Source organism: Hippocampus bargibanti, linkage group LG17 (genome assembly GCF_051943395.1).
Source record: "Hippocampus bargibanti isolate YZ-2025 linkage group LG17, ASM5194339v1, whole genome shotgun sequence".
In the NCBI taxonomy this organism is placed as follows: Eukaryota; Metazoa; Chordata; class Actinopteri; order Syngnathiformes; family Syngnathidae; genus Hippocampus; species Hippocampus bargibanti.
The window spans coordinates 5,048,174-5,067,546 of NC_142750.1; the positions used below are offsets into that span (position 1 = coordinate 5,048,174).

At 41.5% G+C, this 19,373-nt stretch overlaps 1 protein-coding gene across 2 annotated transcripts in view; it reads left to right on the plus strand.

Moving 5' to 3' along the window:
• znf385c (zinc finger protein 385C) overlaps positions 1–19,373 on the plus strand; it is a 78,961-nt gene that overhangs the window by 21,260 nt on the left and 38,328 nt on the right. The window contains exon 1 of one of the 2 annotated variants that reach the window (XM_089018249.1): positions 18,156–18,438. The exons of the other annotated variant lie outside the window; for it this stretch is intronic. Coding sequence (XP_088874375.1) covers positions 18,399–18,438 — 40 coding nt within the window. The 5' untranslated portion in view covers positions 18,156–18,398. Of the gene's footprint in view, positions 1–18,155; positions 18,439–19,373 lie in introns of those variants that run through there. 2 annotated transcript variants of the gene reach the window in all.

Genomic DNA, 19,373 nt, shown 5'->3' on the forward strand with positions numbered 1-19,373 from the left:
ACACAGTCATTGGATGATGCAGCAGTTCTTGATGAAAGAGGAGACGATCAAAGCGTCCTTTTCACCAGTGGATCATGGACATCAAGGCGAAATGTGCCCGTCTGCTCCAAGCTAAGTGTTGAAAGCAAACACAAACCTGTAACATCCATTGACGAAAACAGACAGTCTCACATCTGCTGTCCCATGTAAATTGGCTTCAATTCCAAGCCGCGACAATTCCACAGAATATACATGGGTGACATTTGTGAACTTTGGTTATTATTTTGTTGAAATTTGACAACTTTGCCTTGAACCACCTCTTGTCTTCTGCTGTTAAATATTCAACCAGTATATTGACGTGAGCTCACCTTGGCCGAGCGTTCCGTCGATACTGCAGGTGATGTAAACGCGCATGTGTTGCCATGTAGCCGCGCTGAACCGATCCCAGTGTGCAGATTCTCTCTGACACACAGTCACAATCGCGCTGCCTTATCTCCACTCACCTTCTGCTGAATCCCCTAGGCTGCCCGCCGCCCTGCTGTGTCCTCAGCTCCTCTGCCCCTCCGTGTTGTGTGTGTGTGTGTGTGCTTTCGATATTCTTAGTCATCCTCTGTGGAAAAACTAAGTAAATATGTGTTTGTGTCAGCCCGCATACTTACAGATGTGTTTATAGATTCATAAATTCCACCTCACCGGATAAAAAAACCAAAAAAATCTATAAAATATGTGTTTCTTTGAATACGTCGGCGTGTATTGGCTCACTAGTCTGCTTCACTGAGCTGACAGTAGGTCTGGGCTCCCTTCCTCCTTCTGGCGTTGATGCTGGCTGGACATGTGCAGCAGCCACACTCCATAAAGTCACATGCACGACAAAGCTGTCCATTGTCTCCACTAAAGGCAATGGAGCTTTATTCATATCGCGCATTTCACACACAAGCTAACTCAATGTACATCTCATATTTTAACTCATTCACTGCCAGACATGTGCAAACATGTGTCCACTCCATTGCCATGGTTTTCGTCATTGACACTCAAATTTTAGTACACGCAAAAATATTACGTTTTAGAACTACATAAACATAATATTGGTCTGGAGTTATATAAGCTTGAAATGAGGGTGGCTGTCCAAAATACAATGCAATACGTATTGGTTTCACTGACATGGAATAAAAGGGAAATGGTTCCCCTAGTGGATGGGAAAAAGCACTGCCAGAGGTCTGGCCAGCACTTTATCGGCACCCAGGCAAGAAAAAAAACAGAACCCAAACTAATTGGAGATGGTCTTAGTTTCAATTCCCAAATAAATTTGGGAATGGCAGTGAATAAGTTAAGGTAGAAAATTTTAACGGATTTATAAACGAAGAAGTTCAAGACATTTAAAAGCAAAGTAAAAACATCAAAAAGGCTGTGCTATGGGCTAAAATATTCTGCAAATTATTTAAGTGATTAAATTGTCATTTCACACTTTTTTTAATCCACCCTCAATTTTGCCTTTCAGGCAATATGAACACTATTTTTTTCCTAATGGATATTTCGACCTTGACGTTTTCCATCACATGATTGGCTTGTATCTGTAGCACGCTGCATAAGCAAATATATTGTCGTATTTATTTAATAGTGGTTTTGTCAACCCAAAATAACTGAAAGACAAGAAGAAATGGATTTGGTTGCAGTTATAGCCATTATCAAGTGGGACTTTTCAAGAATGGATGGACATCATGGATGTTGGACAGCTGTAGTAATACCACACCACACTCGCAGCTGATTCAGACATAGCACTACTGAAGGCCTAAGAATGACATACAAGGCCCGCCAATGGAATTATTAGTTTAATGACAGTATTTCTTAAGTTTCTTCAAGTCACAAGTTATTTCCTGGCCAATGGCACCCTCTAGTGGACGTGTAGTAATACCACACCACACTCGCAGCTGATTCAGACATAGCACTACTGAAGGCCTAAGAATGACATTCAAGGCCCGCCAATGGAATTACCCAATGAGTCAGAAGTTGCTTTACGTAAAATCCATTCCCTTTCATAATATAGTCGCAAACGTATGCGCATGTAGCCGTTTAGCGGGGGGGACGCACCGAGGACTTATTCATTTATGATTAGCGCTGTCAGGAGTGTTGCAGTAAGACTCCCGTGTGGCGTATAAAATGTGCCCTGGCATGCTTGTTCATATGTCGGGCAGATGGAAAGCAAGCAGATGATGACATGATGATGGGGGAGAGGCCCAATTTGACCTAGCATAGTGTCCGTGTGTGTGTGCGTGTGTAGCATCAACGGGATTCGCCAGGGAGGAGTAGAAGGAATTAGCATTTTTTTCACGGCCCTCCATATCTCATTTTCTTCTGATGTGTTCCCTTTTTTTTCTTCGGCGAAGGATGGGGGGGATGTGCGGGGTTAAATTTGCCGTGCCTGTTGGGCGAGCACTCGTCATCATGGCCGCCCGTCTGATGCCATCTCCTCTGCCGCGCCGCTGCTTTAATAAAGCGTGACGGATTGGATTAAAGGCGAGGATTTTCTGCACCAATGCGTTTGCGCATCTGAGTTTTATTTTGGTGTGTCGCCTTGTGCCATTTTCCTCTCTTTTCTTCTCTCACATCGATGGGAAATGACTTTTCTCTTCCCGTTTTACATAAGGGACATGTTCCATGTCACCTTAAAAACAAGGTACCGAACTGAATCTGAATCCTGACTATGACGCCAACCCTGGACAACAAAATACAGTGATACCTCAGTTTACAGACCCCTTGGCGTACAAACTTTTCGGTTGACAAACGTTAAATTTATGAAAATTTTACCTTGGCATACGAACTATTTTTTGGGATACACACGGAGCTGCCACAATGACTGATGTGTCATTCCCGAACGAGCCCGTTCTCCTCAAAAAAGAGGCAGCCGGCTTGTTTTGGTCCACTATTCCCCGCCCCCAGTCGTCGGTTAAATCCACGTGATTGGTCAAGAACGCAGCAGTGAGGGGGGGGGGGGGGGTTACAGACAGAGAGAGAGTGAAGCCATTCTCCAAAAAAGAAAATGGCTGCCGACATTTTTTTGTCCTCTATTACCCGCCCCCAGTCTTCAGTTAAAGCCGCGTGATTGGTCTAGAACGCAGCGTGAGGGGAGGTGGTTTAAACATTAAACAGACAGGCAGACGGCAGAGAGAGAGTGATGAAAATGGATAGAAAACAGTGAAATTTGGACTCATTTCAACTTTGATGTTCAAATCAGGCTCTACAAATATCACGCACTAGCCATCAGTTCAATTTCAAATGAAAAGACAAGCAAGGGAACCAGCTATTAATGATGTTTCTAGTGTGTCTGCTTGCATCTGTTGCAATATCACAACTTCCAAGATGTACAACTCAGAGCTCCTTGAGACACTTTATGCAAAAAGCTATCCATCCCATCAAGCCATCAACGACCATCACAAAGGTAAATAAATCGACTTTATTATGCAGTACAGTTTATTTATTTAATTATAATACCACAGCGCATTTATTCTACATAAAATAAGGTATACAGTATTTTGTGTAGTTTTAAGGCTTAGAAAATTAGAAAGTAGAAAATTATATTTTACGGGGACCTGGAACGGATTATTCTCATTTTAATGGTTTCCTATGGGAAATTATTTTTTCGGATACACACTTTTCGCCTTACACGCTCTGTCTGGGAACCAATTAAGTTTGTAAGCCAAGGTATCACTGTAAATGTAGAATTATCATCTTGCTAATGCAACCTAGCTAATGAGTGCCGTGCACTTTGTACCCGACCCACTCGCTTTCCTTGTCCCTGCTCTGCCCCGGGGGTTGCCCTCTTCGTGACAGTGAGTTCAGATTCCGGGAAAAGGTCGGTGGTCCCGTAAGGCCGGCGCGCCGGAGATCCGCTGATCCGAGAAACGTAGCGGGGCAGCAAGGAAAGGAGCGCATCGCATTTTGTCGGTTGGAGTGCTTTCACCTGTGCACAAACCCTTGAAATTCTTTAACAAATTGGATGCTTTGCCGGTTTCCCAAATGTCAGCATAGATACATTGTAGTGAAGCGTTTTTTTCATTAAATCAGGTTCATAGATAAAAACCTGTCAACTTACAACAGTCAATAATTTGGGCAGTTTATCATTTGGGTTAAACTGGCAATGTATATTAGTTCCTTAAAAATAAATAGATTCCATCATTTTGGCATCAAGAAAAAAAAAACAGTATTTTCCGGTGTATAAGGCTCACCAGAGTATAAGGCGCACCCCCAATGAAATGGTGTATTTTTGAAACTTTTCCATATATAAGGCGCACCGGACGATAAAGCGCACCTTCAATGAATGACAAAAGTTTCGAAATATAACATATAAATATCTAAATATATAACAGTTTTCTATGTATAAGGCACACCACATTATAAGGCGCTACACTACTACAAAGGGAAATGGAGTTGGTGGTTGTTGACAGTTGTTGCGACACCTGTTGTGGCTCAATATGACTTTACATATAAGGCGCACCTGCATATAAGCCGCAGCATCATCTTTTGAAGAAAATCAAGGCTTTTGTGTGCACCTTATACACTGGAAAATACGCTAACTGTAATGCTTCCAGAACATACCCCGACATTAAAAAGTTAACTGAGGAGCGCATTGCAACTCTGTTGCTAACCAAAACAGCAGCAACAACTGAAGTACATGAACAGTCTCAGATGATTATTAACGCTACCATATGTAGTGTATATAATTTAAACCTCTGTGATATGAAAGACAAAACATAATTTTGCACTTTCGGTACGTCACTTCTTTATGCAAATAAACGAGCAAGAAATAGCCGAAAGAAACAACACACATATCGACATTTAGAGTAGAAGATTGTCATTGTTATTCATGTATTAATTTATTCACTGGGGGCAGACGCCAAACGGGCTCTGGAATATGCAGATGCAGGTTTGTTGTGTTGTACCACAGGCATTTTCTGGCCCGCCGCCGCCTTGAGCCGATAATAAAGACAGGCAGGGGACGGATGAAGAGGTTCGTAGTCCTCTTTTGGTGTGCTCCAGGTGTGATGGAATGGCGTCCTTGACACCAGGGTGAGCATGTGGCGTTGTCCTCCCTCGCTACTCGACAATGTGCCCAAGCACCGGCGGTGTGACTCTTTGCCTTTGTCTCACTGCTTGCCCGACATTGAATCTGGTCCGAACATAATACCCGCCACCACCACCACCACCACCCCTACGGGTCAAGTTGACCGCAAATGTCGACACCCACTTACACGCCATCGGGGTTGGGCATCAACCTCTATAGATGGACATTCTTAGGCTGTTTTTGGAATTAGCCCCCTCCCTAATAGAAAATTACAAATAATTGTGTATAGAAAGTAATTTACAGAATAATAACCGTAATATAAATATGGCAAATTAAAACGAAATTATTTAAATATTATGGATAATGATTTCAATGTGTTGCATAACCGCCGTATAGCATGAAATATACAAATATAGTACAATGCAATAAATTAGGTCATCGTGTATGTAAAATATGGTACACTAATGCATTAAATATGCAAATATGTTACTAATATGATATAAATAATGCTCATCAGATTTGCACAGAGCATTTACATAACGTCAAAGTATTATAGAAGGACACATTTCTACAAATGTTATATGTATACAGTGACACCTCAGCTTACGAATTTAATTGGTTCCCAGAAAGTGTGTGTAAGGCGAAAAGTGTGTCTTCCAAAAATGAATTTCCCATAGGAAGCCATTAAAAATGAGAATAATCCGTTTCCAGGTCCCCATAAAACATAATTTGCTATTAAATAAGCCTTAAAACTACACAAAAAAATACCTTATTTTATGTATTATAAATGTGCTATTGTATTGTAATTAAAGCAATAAACTGTACTGTATATTAAAGGCGTTTTATTTACCTTTGTGATGGTCGTTGATGTAGTTGCCTCTTGATGCTATCCGAGTGAAGTTGCCGTGCTTTCTCGGCGATAATACCCTCACACACTGTCCCCAACTAGTTTTTCAACTGAGTTTTTCAACTAGTTTTGCCTGAGACCGTTGCTTCGACAACCCAGAAACACCCTTAGCCACACGTAGCAATGGTCGACTCAGCATACCGGTACTGGGACGCTAAGTCACACAAACACACACCTCGTTCATGTTTTTTGATGATCTCCTTCTTCTGCTTGACCGTAATTTTGTTTTGTGTCCTCTTCGGCTGAACACTAGCCTGTGGTGGGGTCTTTTTTGGTCCCAAAAAAGCAAAAGGTATCCACTCCATAACAAACCACATCTGCACTGAATGCACTCAAAGAAAGTGGGTATGGAGAAGTAGTCCGGCAGCCACGGTGGCGCTGTGCGGCCGTGTGTTTTGGTCTTCTTCCGCCGAAAACTAGTCCGCCGGCCATTGTGGCGCGCCGTGTGTTTCCTGAAAAGTAGTTTGTATGTCAAGATTATATTCTCGTGAATTTAATGTTCGTAAGCTAAAGCATTTGTAAGAATATGTAAGCCGAGGTATCACTGTGTGTGTGTGTGTGTGTGTGTGTGTGTGTGTGTGTGTGTGTGTGTGTGTGTGTGTGTGTGTGTGTGTGTATATATATATATATATATATATATATATATATATATATATATATATATATATATATATATATATATATATATATATATATATATATATATAAATATTCCAGTCCAAATAAATAAATATTCCAGTCCATTGGTACATTGAAGTTGTGCAGATTATGGCATTAGATGTAAATGGGATTCAGCCCGCTCTGTTCAGCATGAAATATGGCGTAAATATGGTACAATTTATGTACATCTTTTTGGCACTCAAGAGCGAAAAATAATAATGAGAATATAAATCCCAACCGCGAGGCTGCGTTCATCGCTCATAAATAATACCAACGCATCTGCGGTGAGACTCTAAAACGCATCAGGCTTTATTGAGGCGCTTATAGTGAGTAGCAGTGGTTAAGAAAATAAGTAGTTGAGCGAAAACAGTCACTGAGAGACTCAAATAGCCAACGACTGCGAGATGGCCGAGAGGCTATTGGCTATGAGACACGTTAGTTTTGCTCTCCGTGCGTTATTGCCGGCTCCCTGCGGTAAAGGTCATGAGCACGCCGAAAGGATGTCAGGGAGTCAACGACAAGTAGATGCTTGATTTTCTAAGAGAAGTTGAACGCTGGAACAACCAAGGTCATGTGTTAAAAAATACATGCGTGCTAAGACTGCTACAAAACTCTGAGCTTTCATCGTAGCTGACACGTTGTTTCCCTTTGCCTGTTCGGCAAAACAGAGGGAGGACATTGCACGACGCCTCGCGGGCTTGCGTCCGGTCCAAAGTCCGGGGCTGTGTGTCAAATTAGCAGAGCCCGTGCGCACCCGAGGCCCAATTTGTAGCATATAATTAGCTTTTAATCAGCACCCTCGTTTGGGGCAAGCGGCCAAAATGAAGCCCGACTCTGGCTCCGCTTAAAATAAGCATTGAGAAATTGCCTTTGGAAGCCTGTGACCCGTAGCATCCTATCACACATGCACACACATGGTCATTATTGCATGTTTACTTGACCTTTCGTTTCGGGGTGAATATGCTGTCATTTTCCGGTGATGCTGACCTGCATCTATCATTATTTTTGCTCTCGACGGACCATGTCAATGTGACAATGTTCTGAATCACATTGTCACATTGACATGGTCTGTCGAGCTAGTCCAGAGTATGTATTCATCTGGATCTTGAGTTTGAAGCGTCACTTGAGGAAATTTGGCTGCACTACGTAAGGCATTCCGACAGACTGAGGGTATTCTTTTCCACGCCTCCAATGCACCTGACAATTTGCCGGCTAAAACTAGACATTTAATGCCTGTTTGTGGCGTAAACGCATGTAATATGTAACTCCAACCACGCTTGCACTTGTGCAGAGTACGAAAAGCTGGACTCTCAGTGTTTGTTTATAAAAGTCATCATGACTAAGTCATATTGACGTGGTTCATCAAGTTAGCCAGGAGAAACAATATATAACCGTATTTTACGGTGTATAGGATGCACCCGAAAGCCTTGATTTTTTTTTTTTAAATTCCAAATACAGTAAAGTCTCGTTATATCGGATATATCGATAGTCCCGGTTATATCGATACTATTTCTATGCACACACGGAGAAAATTACATGCAAACAGGGTCGGATATATCGATAGTCCCGGTTATATCGATATTTTTTCGGACTCCCTTGAATATCAATATAACGAGACTTTACTGTATTGTTTTATTGTTTGTTTCATTCTGCAGTATTGCCTTGTGAAAAAAAAAAGAAGCTGATTACATTGTACTTTGCGGATTTCACCTATCGCGGGCTTGTTTTGGAACGTATCTCCCGCGATAAACGAGAGTTTACTGTATTCCATTGAGCTCCCCATCATAGTTAATGTTTTTGTTACTTCTAACAGTGGAAGAAATGTGTCCAACAAGACAAATAAACATTAGCAGTTTGATATCTCGATTATTTATATTTAGACAGCCTGATAATGCACCATTTGGGTATCATCAATGTTAAAAGTGAATATATTTGTAGATGTCATGATGATCAGATGTTCCAGGAAGTATTCTTGTTTCAACCTTTTGTGATGTGTGTTTAGTACGTCTGGACGCTATTATTTTGGAGCATTCCTGAGGTCAGTTTCCTCACCCTCGCTACACTGCGCTAGCTCTCCATATACACACTGGGACCGCGCTCCACCAAGCAGAATGGGATTTGAATAGCGCAAACAAATGAGTGTGAAGAGTCATCTTTTGGCTCTCATGACCTCCTCGGGAGGGAGGATAAAGGGGTGGGGGGAGGGGTTGCGCTACCGCTTATTGTTCTCTCAACACATCTGCTGGGCCTGATAACAGGATTAGAGCATCCCCTCTCTCTATAGGCCCGCCGGGATTAACCAGCAAAGGGCCTTTTTTTCGTACATAAGAGACTGTATGTTTGTATGTGGATGTAATTTGAACTGCAAGTCAATCGCTTCTCACTCCGTCAGTACGCCTATAAGCCTAATTTCTAATTTTTTTTTCCAATTATAAGATGTCACTCTCTCCCGCTACACAATGTAGCCATAGCATGGACAGACACTGTGAATAGCAGTGCGCTCTCTGGAGTACGTGAGTAAATCAAGCACTATTATCCCCGACCAATAGATTGGAGGTCAAGTCAAGGTCCGGCGGGTTGTGTGAATGTGTATGTCTGCGCGGGTGTGTGTGTGTGTGTGTGTGTGTGTGTGTGTGTGTGTTGCTCATGAATATTCCACGTATGTACACACCACTCTGGAATTCTCCAAGGGAAAAAAGGTAATTCTCTCATAGGTTATGAAAATTTCTCTTTAACTCATTCACTGCCGGATATGTGCAAAATGTGTCCACTCCATTGCCAGGGTTTTTGTCATTTTCACTCAAATTGCAGAATATTGAGTTTTAGGATGACATCAACATTCAATGCAGCGTAAGAAACCTTAGATTCTCTTCTTTCATCATAAAAAAAAACAGTTAATTCCTAAATGATATGTGTCTGGAGTTAGATGAGAGCTTGAAATGAGGGTGACTGTTCAAAATACAATACATACATATTGGTTTATATTGCACTTTAACAACACTGAAACTAGAACAAACTGCTAACATCAAAAAATGAGAAATGCTGCCCCCTTGTGGAAGGGAAAAAAAGATTGCCAGAGGTCTGGCCAGCGCTTTATCGGCACCTAAGCAAGAAAAAAAACAAAACCTGAGCTAATTCAAGAATGGCGCTCTCCGTCATAAATTCGGGAATGACAGCGAATGAGTTAAAGTAGAACATTTTAATGAATTTATAATAATAATAATAATATGTAATACTCAAATTGCAGAATATTGAGTTTTAGGACGACATAAACATTCATTGTAGCGTAAGAAACCTTTGGATTCTCTTATTTTATCAGAAAAAGAGTTAATTCCAAAGTTATATGGGTCTGGAGGTATCTAAGCTTGAAATGGGAGCAGCTGTACAAAATACAATACATACATATTAAATGATATAGCGCTTTAACAACAGCTGAAGCTGGAACAAAGCACGAACATGGACAAATGCAAATGCTGCCCCCTCGTTGAAGGGAAAAAACACATTGCCAGAGGTCTGACTCGCACTTGATCTGCACCCCTCCCCGGCAATAAAAACCAAAACCTGCACAAATTCGGGTATGGCGCTCCAAGTTCTATTTTCAAATCCCGAATAAATTCGGGAATGGCAGTGAATGAGTTAAATATTATCAGTCACTTGAAAAAAAAATGTTTTTAGTGGTCATTGGATATGTGACACAATGCTTTTTTTTTCTCCCACTATCCCTCAATCCATAATCTATACGGGTGAATAACTGCTCCTGTCAGTTGTCGTGATGAAATTGGTGATGGGTGACTTGCACCGAAAAGATCTCGAGTATGTCCTGTCCGTCCATGATTGAGCTTGCGAGGACGGCGCTGATCAGTTTGGGCAGTTTTCATTTATCAAAGAAAAACAAAATCAACATAAGAGGAAAGTCGCGACTACACTCTTGCTGACACAAGTCTCCGATCCGTCTATTGTGTCGCCGCTGCATTGACTCCCTGTCAACTGCCGCTATTCATGATTCCATCTCTGGAGTCTGTCAGCCATCGTGCCGCCGTTAGCTCGCTTCTGTCAAACCGTTTGTCAGCGCTTGTCTTCACGTCACCTTCTTCTTCTTCTTTTTGAACTAGGTTATTCCATCCATCATTTTTTGTCCGTGCTCTTTGCCAATTTGGGCCTCCTTTTCATCCTGCCATGGCCATTTTTCAATGGACTTTGTTCATCGGCTAAATTAACGATAAGCTAGCGCGTCGATGAAAAGGTTTCTTCAGCCGTCATCTGTACTTTTTTTTGAAGGTGTCGGACGTTTCGCTTCTTATCCAAGATGCTTCTTCAGCGAACTAAAGTCTTACTGGTAGTATCGGCCCTATATATATATCCCTAATGTCAATGTTAAGAAGCGAAACGTCCGACACCTTCAAAAAAAGTACAGATGACGGCTGAAGAAACCTTTTCATCGATGGACCACTCCTGTACGACTGAGAGTTACACACACAGACGTAAGCTAGCGCGTGTTGTTAAAGTAGTAAACGGGCATCAGACGGAATTTCTGAATACGCCACATATCAGCAGCAGACCTCGCTATTTGTAACAACGCCCTACCACTTAGGCTGTTACCCCGATTGTACGGAATAGAAAAACATAATACACTTATAATAAATGCAGTCAAGAGACTCAACTCCCTCCCAGCCCTGCCCCCCCATGCCCCTTCCCACTGCCACGCTCACCGAACTCTGAGTACACGCTACATGCTGTACTATCATCCTGAACTCTGTGCTTCCATTGTGGGCCATGTGTTCGGCGGCCAACTAACCTTGAAGCTTTTAAATATGATAACTTCTATTCTGTTGTATTCTCTATCATGTATACTCGTGCGTTTGTTTATTTGCGCATGTGTTTACTGGCGCTGGCACATTTGGTTCGCTCGGCTAGACTCCTCCCAGTCAGAGTGCAGGCTGTCGCTGCTCGTCAATGTTTAAGTCGAGGCGATGCCCTCATGCACCCCGACAGGCAGGCGGCCTGCAGGAAGGGACGAGATGTGGGAACACCCCTACAGCGCGCACAAATACAAATACAAGAAAATAATCATAAGAATGTTGGGTTTGCGTAACGGAGAATAAAACATACATGTTCAATCCTACGCAGCGATGACATTTGCCGTCCTTTATATTATGCGTCTTTTATGACCTTTTGAAATGAAGTCGCTATCCACGCTGAGTTTGGTGTCTGGCATAGGATGCGACGTGACCTAGTTTTTCAGCCAGCCACATCTTTTAAGAACCAAATTGTATCGCATTTGACATCCACTGACTGCCTTTCACAGATGTTCCAGGGTCTAATGTGAGGCCTCTGATTTTGCCAGAGTACAACCATATTTCTGTGTTTCCATTGAACAATCCGCACCTCCTCATTTGGGGGGGGGGTAAGGATTGAGGTACAGCTAGCTAGCTTTCTATCTATTGGAGTTACTTCCGGGTTGAGTAATTATTAGCTAACTCTTAGCTATTTGAGTTACTTCCGGGTTGAGTGATTTTGAGCTAGCTCTTAGGTAGCTCACTAGCTTTCTATCTATTTGAGTTACGTCCGGGTTGAGTGAACGCTGGCGCGTGTGCCTGCCGCTGTTCACCTGCAGAAAAACTGATCCTGTGACTAAAGTGACCAAGGGGGGTTTTGAAAGGCGCTTAGAAATGAAATGGATGATGATGATGATAATGATTATTATTATTACAGTCAAACGACGGTTTCCGGGCGTCTCGGTTGTCAACCAATTCCGTTTTTGACCAAAAATTTGGTTCTCAACATAACTGAAAATTGCTTCTCAACATAACTGAGCACACTTGAATGCACCACTCGACTACCCTCACTTCCTTGTATCGCATCTCACTGTGACCGACACATTTTACCTCGCATAGCTTTTCACTGTGAGCAGTCGTGTTTGTATTGTTCAATCACAATTTTTAAAAAAAGCAGACATTGATTACATTATTTACATTGATTACATTGATTATAATGGGAAAGGTTTCGGTTTTCAACCTAATCCATTTTTCTGGAACGGACTATGGTCGAAAAACGAGGTTTGACTGTACTTGTACCGAAATCCAAGTCACGTAGGTCCCACGGATAAAATTTATATACGTACAATGATGCTACGCAGATATTTTTTGCAGTTTAAAATTCAATTTCACCTGAAAGAAAATAAAGTCTCACCTCAGGCTCCCCTCAGTCAATATTGACTTCGTCTTCACATCCTCCTCATCCACTCATGAACCCTTGTTGACAACACTCATTGATGAATTATAGATGCGAGGGAACCCAGCAGCGTCTCCCACCTCCCTCCCTCCCTCCCATTTGTCCTCCTGTAAAGTCATAAATGGCAGTGATGCCCAAATCTTTTTTTTTTTTTTTTTCACTTTTCACTTCCTGTCCCCCGATGCCTTATACGAATGGTTACTTGTAACGCGAAATGTGGAGGTGCGGATGTGACTAATGTCTACCGTGTATTTCCATTCATTGAAGAATCTTCCAGGTTTATATTTGGAACAGTTGGCTGCATTCGCCCACCACATCGGGGCGCTTATGTAAACAGGGCAAGTCTCTCTGCATCAGCACATTATGTCGGAGAAGACGGGCCCGCCTGCCAGCCCATGAATCATTTCACTGATTTATTTGAATGCCATCTCATCCAGCGCTGTAAAACATTATCACCTCAACAAAAAAAAAAAAACGCTATCACTGTCTAAATGGCTTTATTACTTATCCTTGATGGATTTCCGGAGCTGCAAGTGCAAAAATGCAAATGGTTGCCTTTTATTATTGTCATTGACTAATAAAAAAACAACAAAACTGATGATTTTAAGTGTGCAGGAAAGTACGTTAGGTTTCCACAAAATAACTTAAGTCTCACATCTGCATGCCCGATCAAAGTCAGCCATTTTGGTTTGAAGCAGCCATTTACAGTCTGCTGTTTTTGTCCATATTAAACCCGGAATAATCCCTTTAAGTACAGTAAAGTCTCGTTATATCGATATTCAAGCTGATCGATATAACCGCTGGCTGTTTGCATGTAATTTTCTCCGTGCGTGCATAGAAATAGTATCGATATAACCGGGACTATCGATATATCCGATATCGATATAACGAGACTTTACTGTATCTATTTGCTATCTAGCTGGCTCGCTGGCTACCTAGCTAGCTATCTATTATCTGGCTAGCTAGCTACCTAGCTGGCTATTTAATGGCTGGCTGGCTATCTAGCTAGCTGACTAGCTAGCTTTCTATCTATTTGAGTTACTTCCGGGTTGAGTGAACACTGCCGCGCGTGTGGCTGCCACTGTTCACCCGCAGAAAAACGTATCCTGTGACTGTGAAGTGACCTTGAGACTTTTGAAAGGCACTTATAAGTGAAATGTATTATTATTATTTAGTATTATTTTCGGGTCATTAGTCTCGCAGTGGTGAAATGTATATTTCACAGCAGCAAAGTGATGAAAATAAGAGGAAAGGAAGGAAGAAGTAGAAAAACAAAATACAGGATCTGCTGAAAAGGCAGTCACTCTTACAGTGGCATCTTGAAGTCAAAACAAAAAAATCTAAATAACATATAATATGACACAACACAAAAGACACAGACAGTCATTCAATCTTAAGCACTTTCTGCACCCTCTTTGTTGTATGAAGCAGTTGTAGATGAAAGAGGAGAGGATCAAAGCATCCTTTTCGCCAGTGGATCAGGGACGTTATGGTGGAATGTGCATGTCTGCTACAAGCTAAATGTTGAAAGCAAACACGAAGCTGTAGCATCCTATTGACCAAAAGAGAGTCTCACATCTCCTGTCCCATGTAAATACGCTTCAATTCCAAGCCGCGACGTTCCACATATTTTATTGTATGGATAAAAAAAATCATGGCATTTATAAATCAGGATTTTATTTATTAGCCTTACTTCATAATGTACATGGCAAAAACATAACCCTCCCTCATGTAGAAGCATTGCATCTCTGACATAAATAAATCGGCCGCTCAAGTACCATAGACACTGTGAAACAAATTACAACCATCGGAAAGAAAAAGTCCTTGACATTAATGTTTAAATATGGCAACATGTAAACAGAAAAAAAATGCAGCTGAATGTTTCACGGAGAGGAGATCTTCCCATCAATATGTGACAGACACCTTAACTCAGGGGTGTCAAAGTCATTTTTTGCCGCGGGCCACATTGTAGTTATGGTTTCCTCTCGAGGGCCGTTATGAATTTGGGGAACCCATTAGAATGTTTAAATCCCTTCAAATATTACATATAGAGCACACAGCAAAATAATGAATAACTCGTTTTCAAATCTGAAGACAAGAATAATGACTTTTATTGTGGTTGACATCCAAAAATATGAAATTTTGGCTCAGATTTTAGCAATCATCATGGAATTTAACAAGTTTGATTTGCTTTCGCGGGCCGAAAAAAATGACGTGGCGGGCCGGATTTGGCCCGCGGGCCTTCTCTTTGACACCTGTTCCTTAACTCCTCAATCATATACATCACAGATGCCTAATACTCTCTCTCTTTGAGAAAATAAACATCCCTTGGCTACTATATGCTACGGTACATGGTGTATATACACGATATATATTGATTACACACACAAGAGCGTGTCAGTAATGAAAGGCAAACATAGTGTGAGTGTTGCGTTCGGGTGCCATCTGTCTCCCATTAGCGTCTGTCACTCTTTTGTTTACTTTGGCCTGCGCTCAGTGCTAATGCCAGCCACTGTAAGTCTTCCTGTCACTCGGTGAAGTTAGTCACGTCGTTTCAGCAGTTATGCGGTCTCATTGCAATGCTATTCAAAGCAGTTGATTTTTTTTTTATTGATAGTTGACATTTTGAAGAGGAAGTTATGAATTGTACTCGATTTACTTGGTCAGGTCTTGGCAGCGCAAAAACAATGAAATCGGATCTGCACCTGTCAATGAGAGCCAGTTAGTCATAACAGGTGGTCCGGATCATATTTTCAAAAGTCTAATTGCAAGTTGTGTTTATGGTTGTATGTAGTTGTAGCAGGCACATACATGATAAATACGTCAATGTTTGTCTGTCAGATCTCAGTCGCACAGAAGTGGTCCATCGATGAAAAGGTTTTTTCAGCCTTCATCTGTACTTCTTTGAAGGTGTCGGACGTTTCGCTCCTCATCTGAGAAGCTTCATCAGCGAACTAAAATGTTTTGCTGGTAGCTCTGGCCCTATATATAATAATAATACATGTAATTTCTAAGCGCCTTTAAAAACTCTTAAGGACACTTTACAGTCACGGGATTGTTTGTGCGGGTGAGCAGTGGCAGATAATGATAATAATAATAATAATAATAATAATAATAATAATAATAAATTTCATTTATAAGTGCCTTTCAAAACTCTCAAGGTCACTTTACAGTCACAGTATAAATGTTTCTCTGTAGGTGAGCAGCGGCAGCCACACGCGCCAACGTTCACTCAACCCGGAAGTAACTCAAATAGACAGAAAACTAGCTAATAGATAGGTAGCTAGCCAGCTAGATAGCTAAAAGATCGCTAGCTAGATAGCTAGCCAGATAATATCCCTAATGTCCAGAGGTGGCGGTGCCAGACCTCCGCTTTGATAGATTCCTGCTCAAAAGTTGGAGGGAACAGAGGACTATTCACTGAAGCAAATCAGATTACTTCTTCTGTCCTGACTGATTATTGTCTATGACTGTCCCTGATTGCCCCATTTGCCCTGGAATCACGTCATCAGCATGACTACGCCTATGTGGTAACCATCTATGAAGTCTGTTGTAAGACACCACTATGGCGATTTCGTTAAGAGTTGTACAGATGACGGCTGAAGAAACCTTTTCATCGATACGTTGATGTTTGCATGCTAGAACCCTTTACCAGCACTGGATTGTGTTGCGGTAACTTAACCTTCTCTAATCACTGTGGTTACTCAGCTCTTGGCAACCCAAGTCGGCTGAGTCGTCTCACTGCTAACAACCAAAGACGACGCTTTTTATTTGCTCGGCCCGAGATGTTGTTTCTTATAGCCACGACTAGCGGACGTTGAGATGATTGGATTTTCTTTGTACTTCACTTGCGATTCACCTCAGCGGCTGTACCAACATAATGGATGTCAACGCTTCGGTGATTTTTATTGAGCCAAAAAGAGAAGGGTTGGGGGTGTTGATACAGTGCAGCTAAAAGCTGGATGGGAGGCTTGTGAGGGGGTATCTATCGAACAAGGTAAAAGCCACATCAGAAATGATAATACCGTATTTTCTGCAAAATGTTTTTCTTTTTCTTTGTAGCGTTTCTTTGTCGCGTTACATTGTGGCGTTGCCTTTTAGCGTTACATTGTGGTGTTATGTTGTAGCCTTACATTGTATCATTGCCTTGTAGCGTTACATTGTAGCATTGTAGCGTTACATTGAAGCGCATAACGCCGTATTACCTCATACCCTTATATTGCGATATTACATCATAGCTCGATAACATAGCATTGCAACGTAACATAACTTAGCGATGTTACATCGTGGCTTTGGTTCGTAATTTCACATCGTAGCACTAACCTGGAAATGAGTGGAAATTGTGTGTGTGTGTGTGTGTGTGTGTGTGTGTGTGTGTGTGTGTGTGTGTGTGTGTGTGTGTGTGTGTGTGTGTGTGTGTGTGTGTGTGTGTTTGTATGACTAGAATTGTGAGGACCACGAACATTTTACACCATACGTAGTGAGGACATTTTTGACAAGTGAGGACCTTTTTGCCGGTCCTCCCAAGTTTTTCATTCCAAAGGCTTCTAGGGGGTGTATATATGCATCTGTTAAAGTTCCAGCGAGGTCCTCACAAATTCACCCAAAATTATTTTCTGGTGTGTATTTTCATTTCACTTGGATACACACACTTTTTACCAACTGTGTGTGTGTTTATGTGTGTGTGTGCGTGGTTAATGCGACGAAAAAGTTCATACCACAAAAAGTAAAATGATATTTTAACTTTAAATTCACTATAGGGGTGAGGACTTTGAATGTACCCATTCAGAAACCTCACTCCTGCTGTTATTTCAGTTTCAAGTCCACTTTTTATTTCTTTGTTTTTAAAGATGTTGAAGTGAGAAATGGAGTGACATTTAGTGTTCAAATGTACCACGAGTTCTTCTCTAAACTTATCAGCAACGGTGGTCCTCACTCCTTATCTGGAGTTATCCGGACCTCACAATACCATTGAAACAGGAATGTGTGTGTGTGTGTGTGTGTGTGTGTGTGTGTGTGTGTGTGTGTGTGTGTGTGTGTGTGTGTGTGTGTGTGTGTGTGTGTGTGTGTGTGTGTGTGTGTGTGTGTGTGTGTGTGTATGTGTTAAGTAACTGCTATAAATAAGGCTAAACGCTCATGTAGAGAAATAAAATTGTCATTACTCATCAAAAAAAAGTCATGCTGTCCAGGTAGCGAGAGGGCAAACGAGGGAGAAAGACAGAGAGAGTGAGGGGAGTCAGCGAGAGAGAGAGTGAGATAGAGAGAGAGAGAGGTGGTCCTGGTTGCTCCGCCAGCCTTTCCTCTCCTCCGCCTCATTCATTCCTCAGCTCTGTCAAGCCAAGACGAGTCGCGAGCGGGAGACAGCGGGAGGGGGATTTTAACGGAGGATACGCCGCAGGATTCCCGGCGATTGGACGCCGACAGTTGTGGAGGGAGGTGAGAGAGGGGCGGTTGGGCTCAGTTGTCGCGGCACGGATACATCAAACCCGGGAGGGGACACCCCGACGCTAGGCAGGAACGCCTCTGTAAACACCTGTGCTCCCCAAGGAGGCAGTGAAGTACATGCGAGTGACACACAGACACGCCGCCGCCATGCTTATCGGTGAGTCCTCCGCTTTTGAATTATTAAATATGAAAACACATAAAAAGTCCAGTGACTTTCTCCTCTTCGCAAATTTTGTATTTAAATTGTGATTACAAAAAAAACATGGCCTGGTTCTCTTGAGCCACAATAGGAACTTTAACCTCCATTCAGTCAAGAAAATAACATCAAAAGTATGTCAAATATTTGACATCAATCATGACATGTTGCATTAAAAATCAGAAATAAAATGACCGTTTTATCAAATTACCATTTAGTTAATATCACTGATTAGTAAAGTCAAATTCAGCTTTATTGTCAAATATGCTAATATGCATGACATACAGCACGGATGAAATTACAGTCCTCTCGGACCTAGCGTTCAAGGCACTTATAATGACTTAACAAACATAATAAACACGAAAACGCCAATTTGTCAGGAATCACATTTGAAAGGGGGGCGTTGAAATTAATGAAATATTAATTACCTATTTTTTTAATCTATGAACTAATCTTGATCATATTCCTTGAAAAAAAAATAATAATAAAAAGTCACTCGCTATTAAAATGATGACTTGACATTTGACCCTTTAAATAAAACATTTTTAGATTGAATATGCAATCAATCAATTGATAAAAATGAAAATCGACTTGTAGGTGTTGCTCATTATTTTTTAAGGCTTCGTTGAGTTTGGGTGTTTTCAATAAATATGGTGCTGAAAGATATTAAATAAGATTTTCATCAATTGGCCATTGAATCACGCAGATGAATTGTATGTTGTCACCGTGTAAAAATTGTCATATTTAAAACAATAGAAATATATAGAAAATTTCAAAAAATGTGAAAAATAAACAAGATTGTTGTATTTATGATTCTGACAATCGCAACATCTGTTGGATTTGGGATAGTATCTGCTTTTTTCCCCCCCTTTGTTGACGCAAGGTGACCTCTGAGA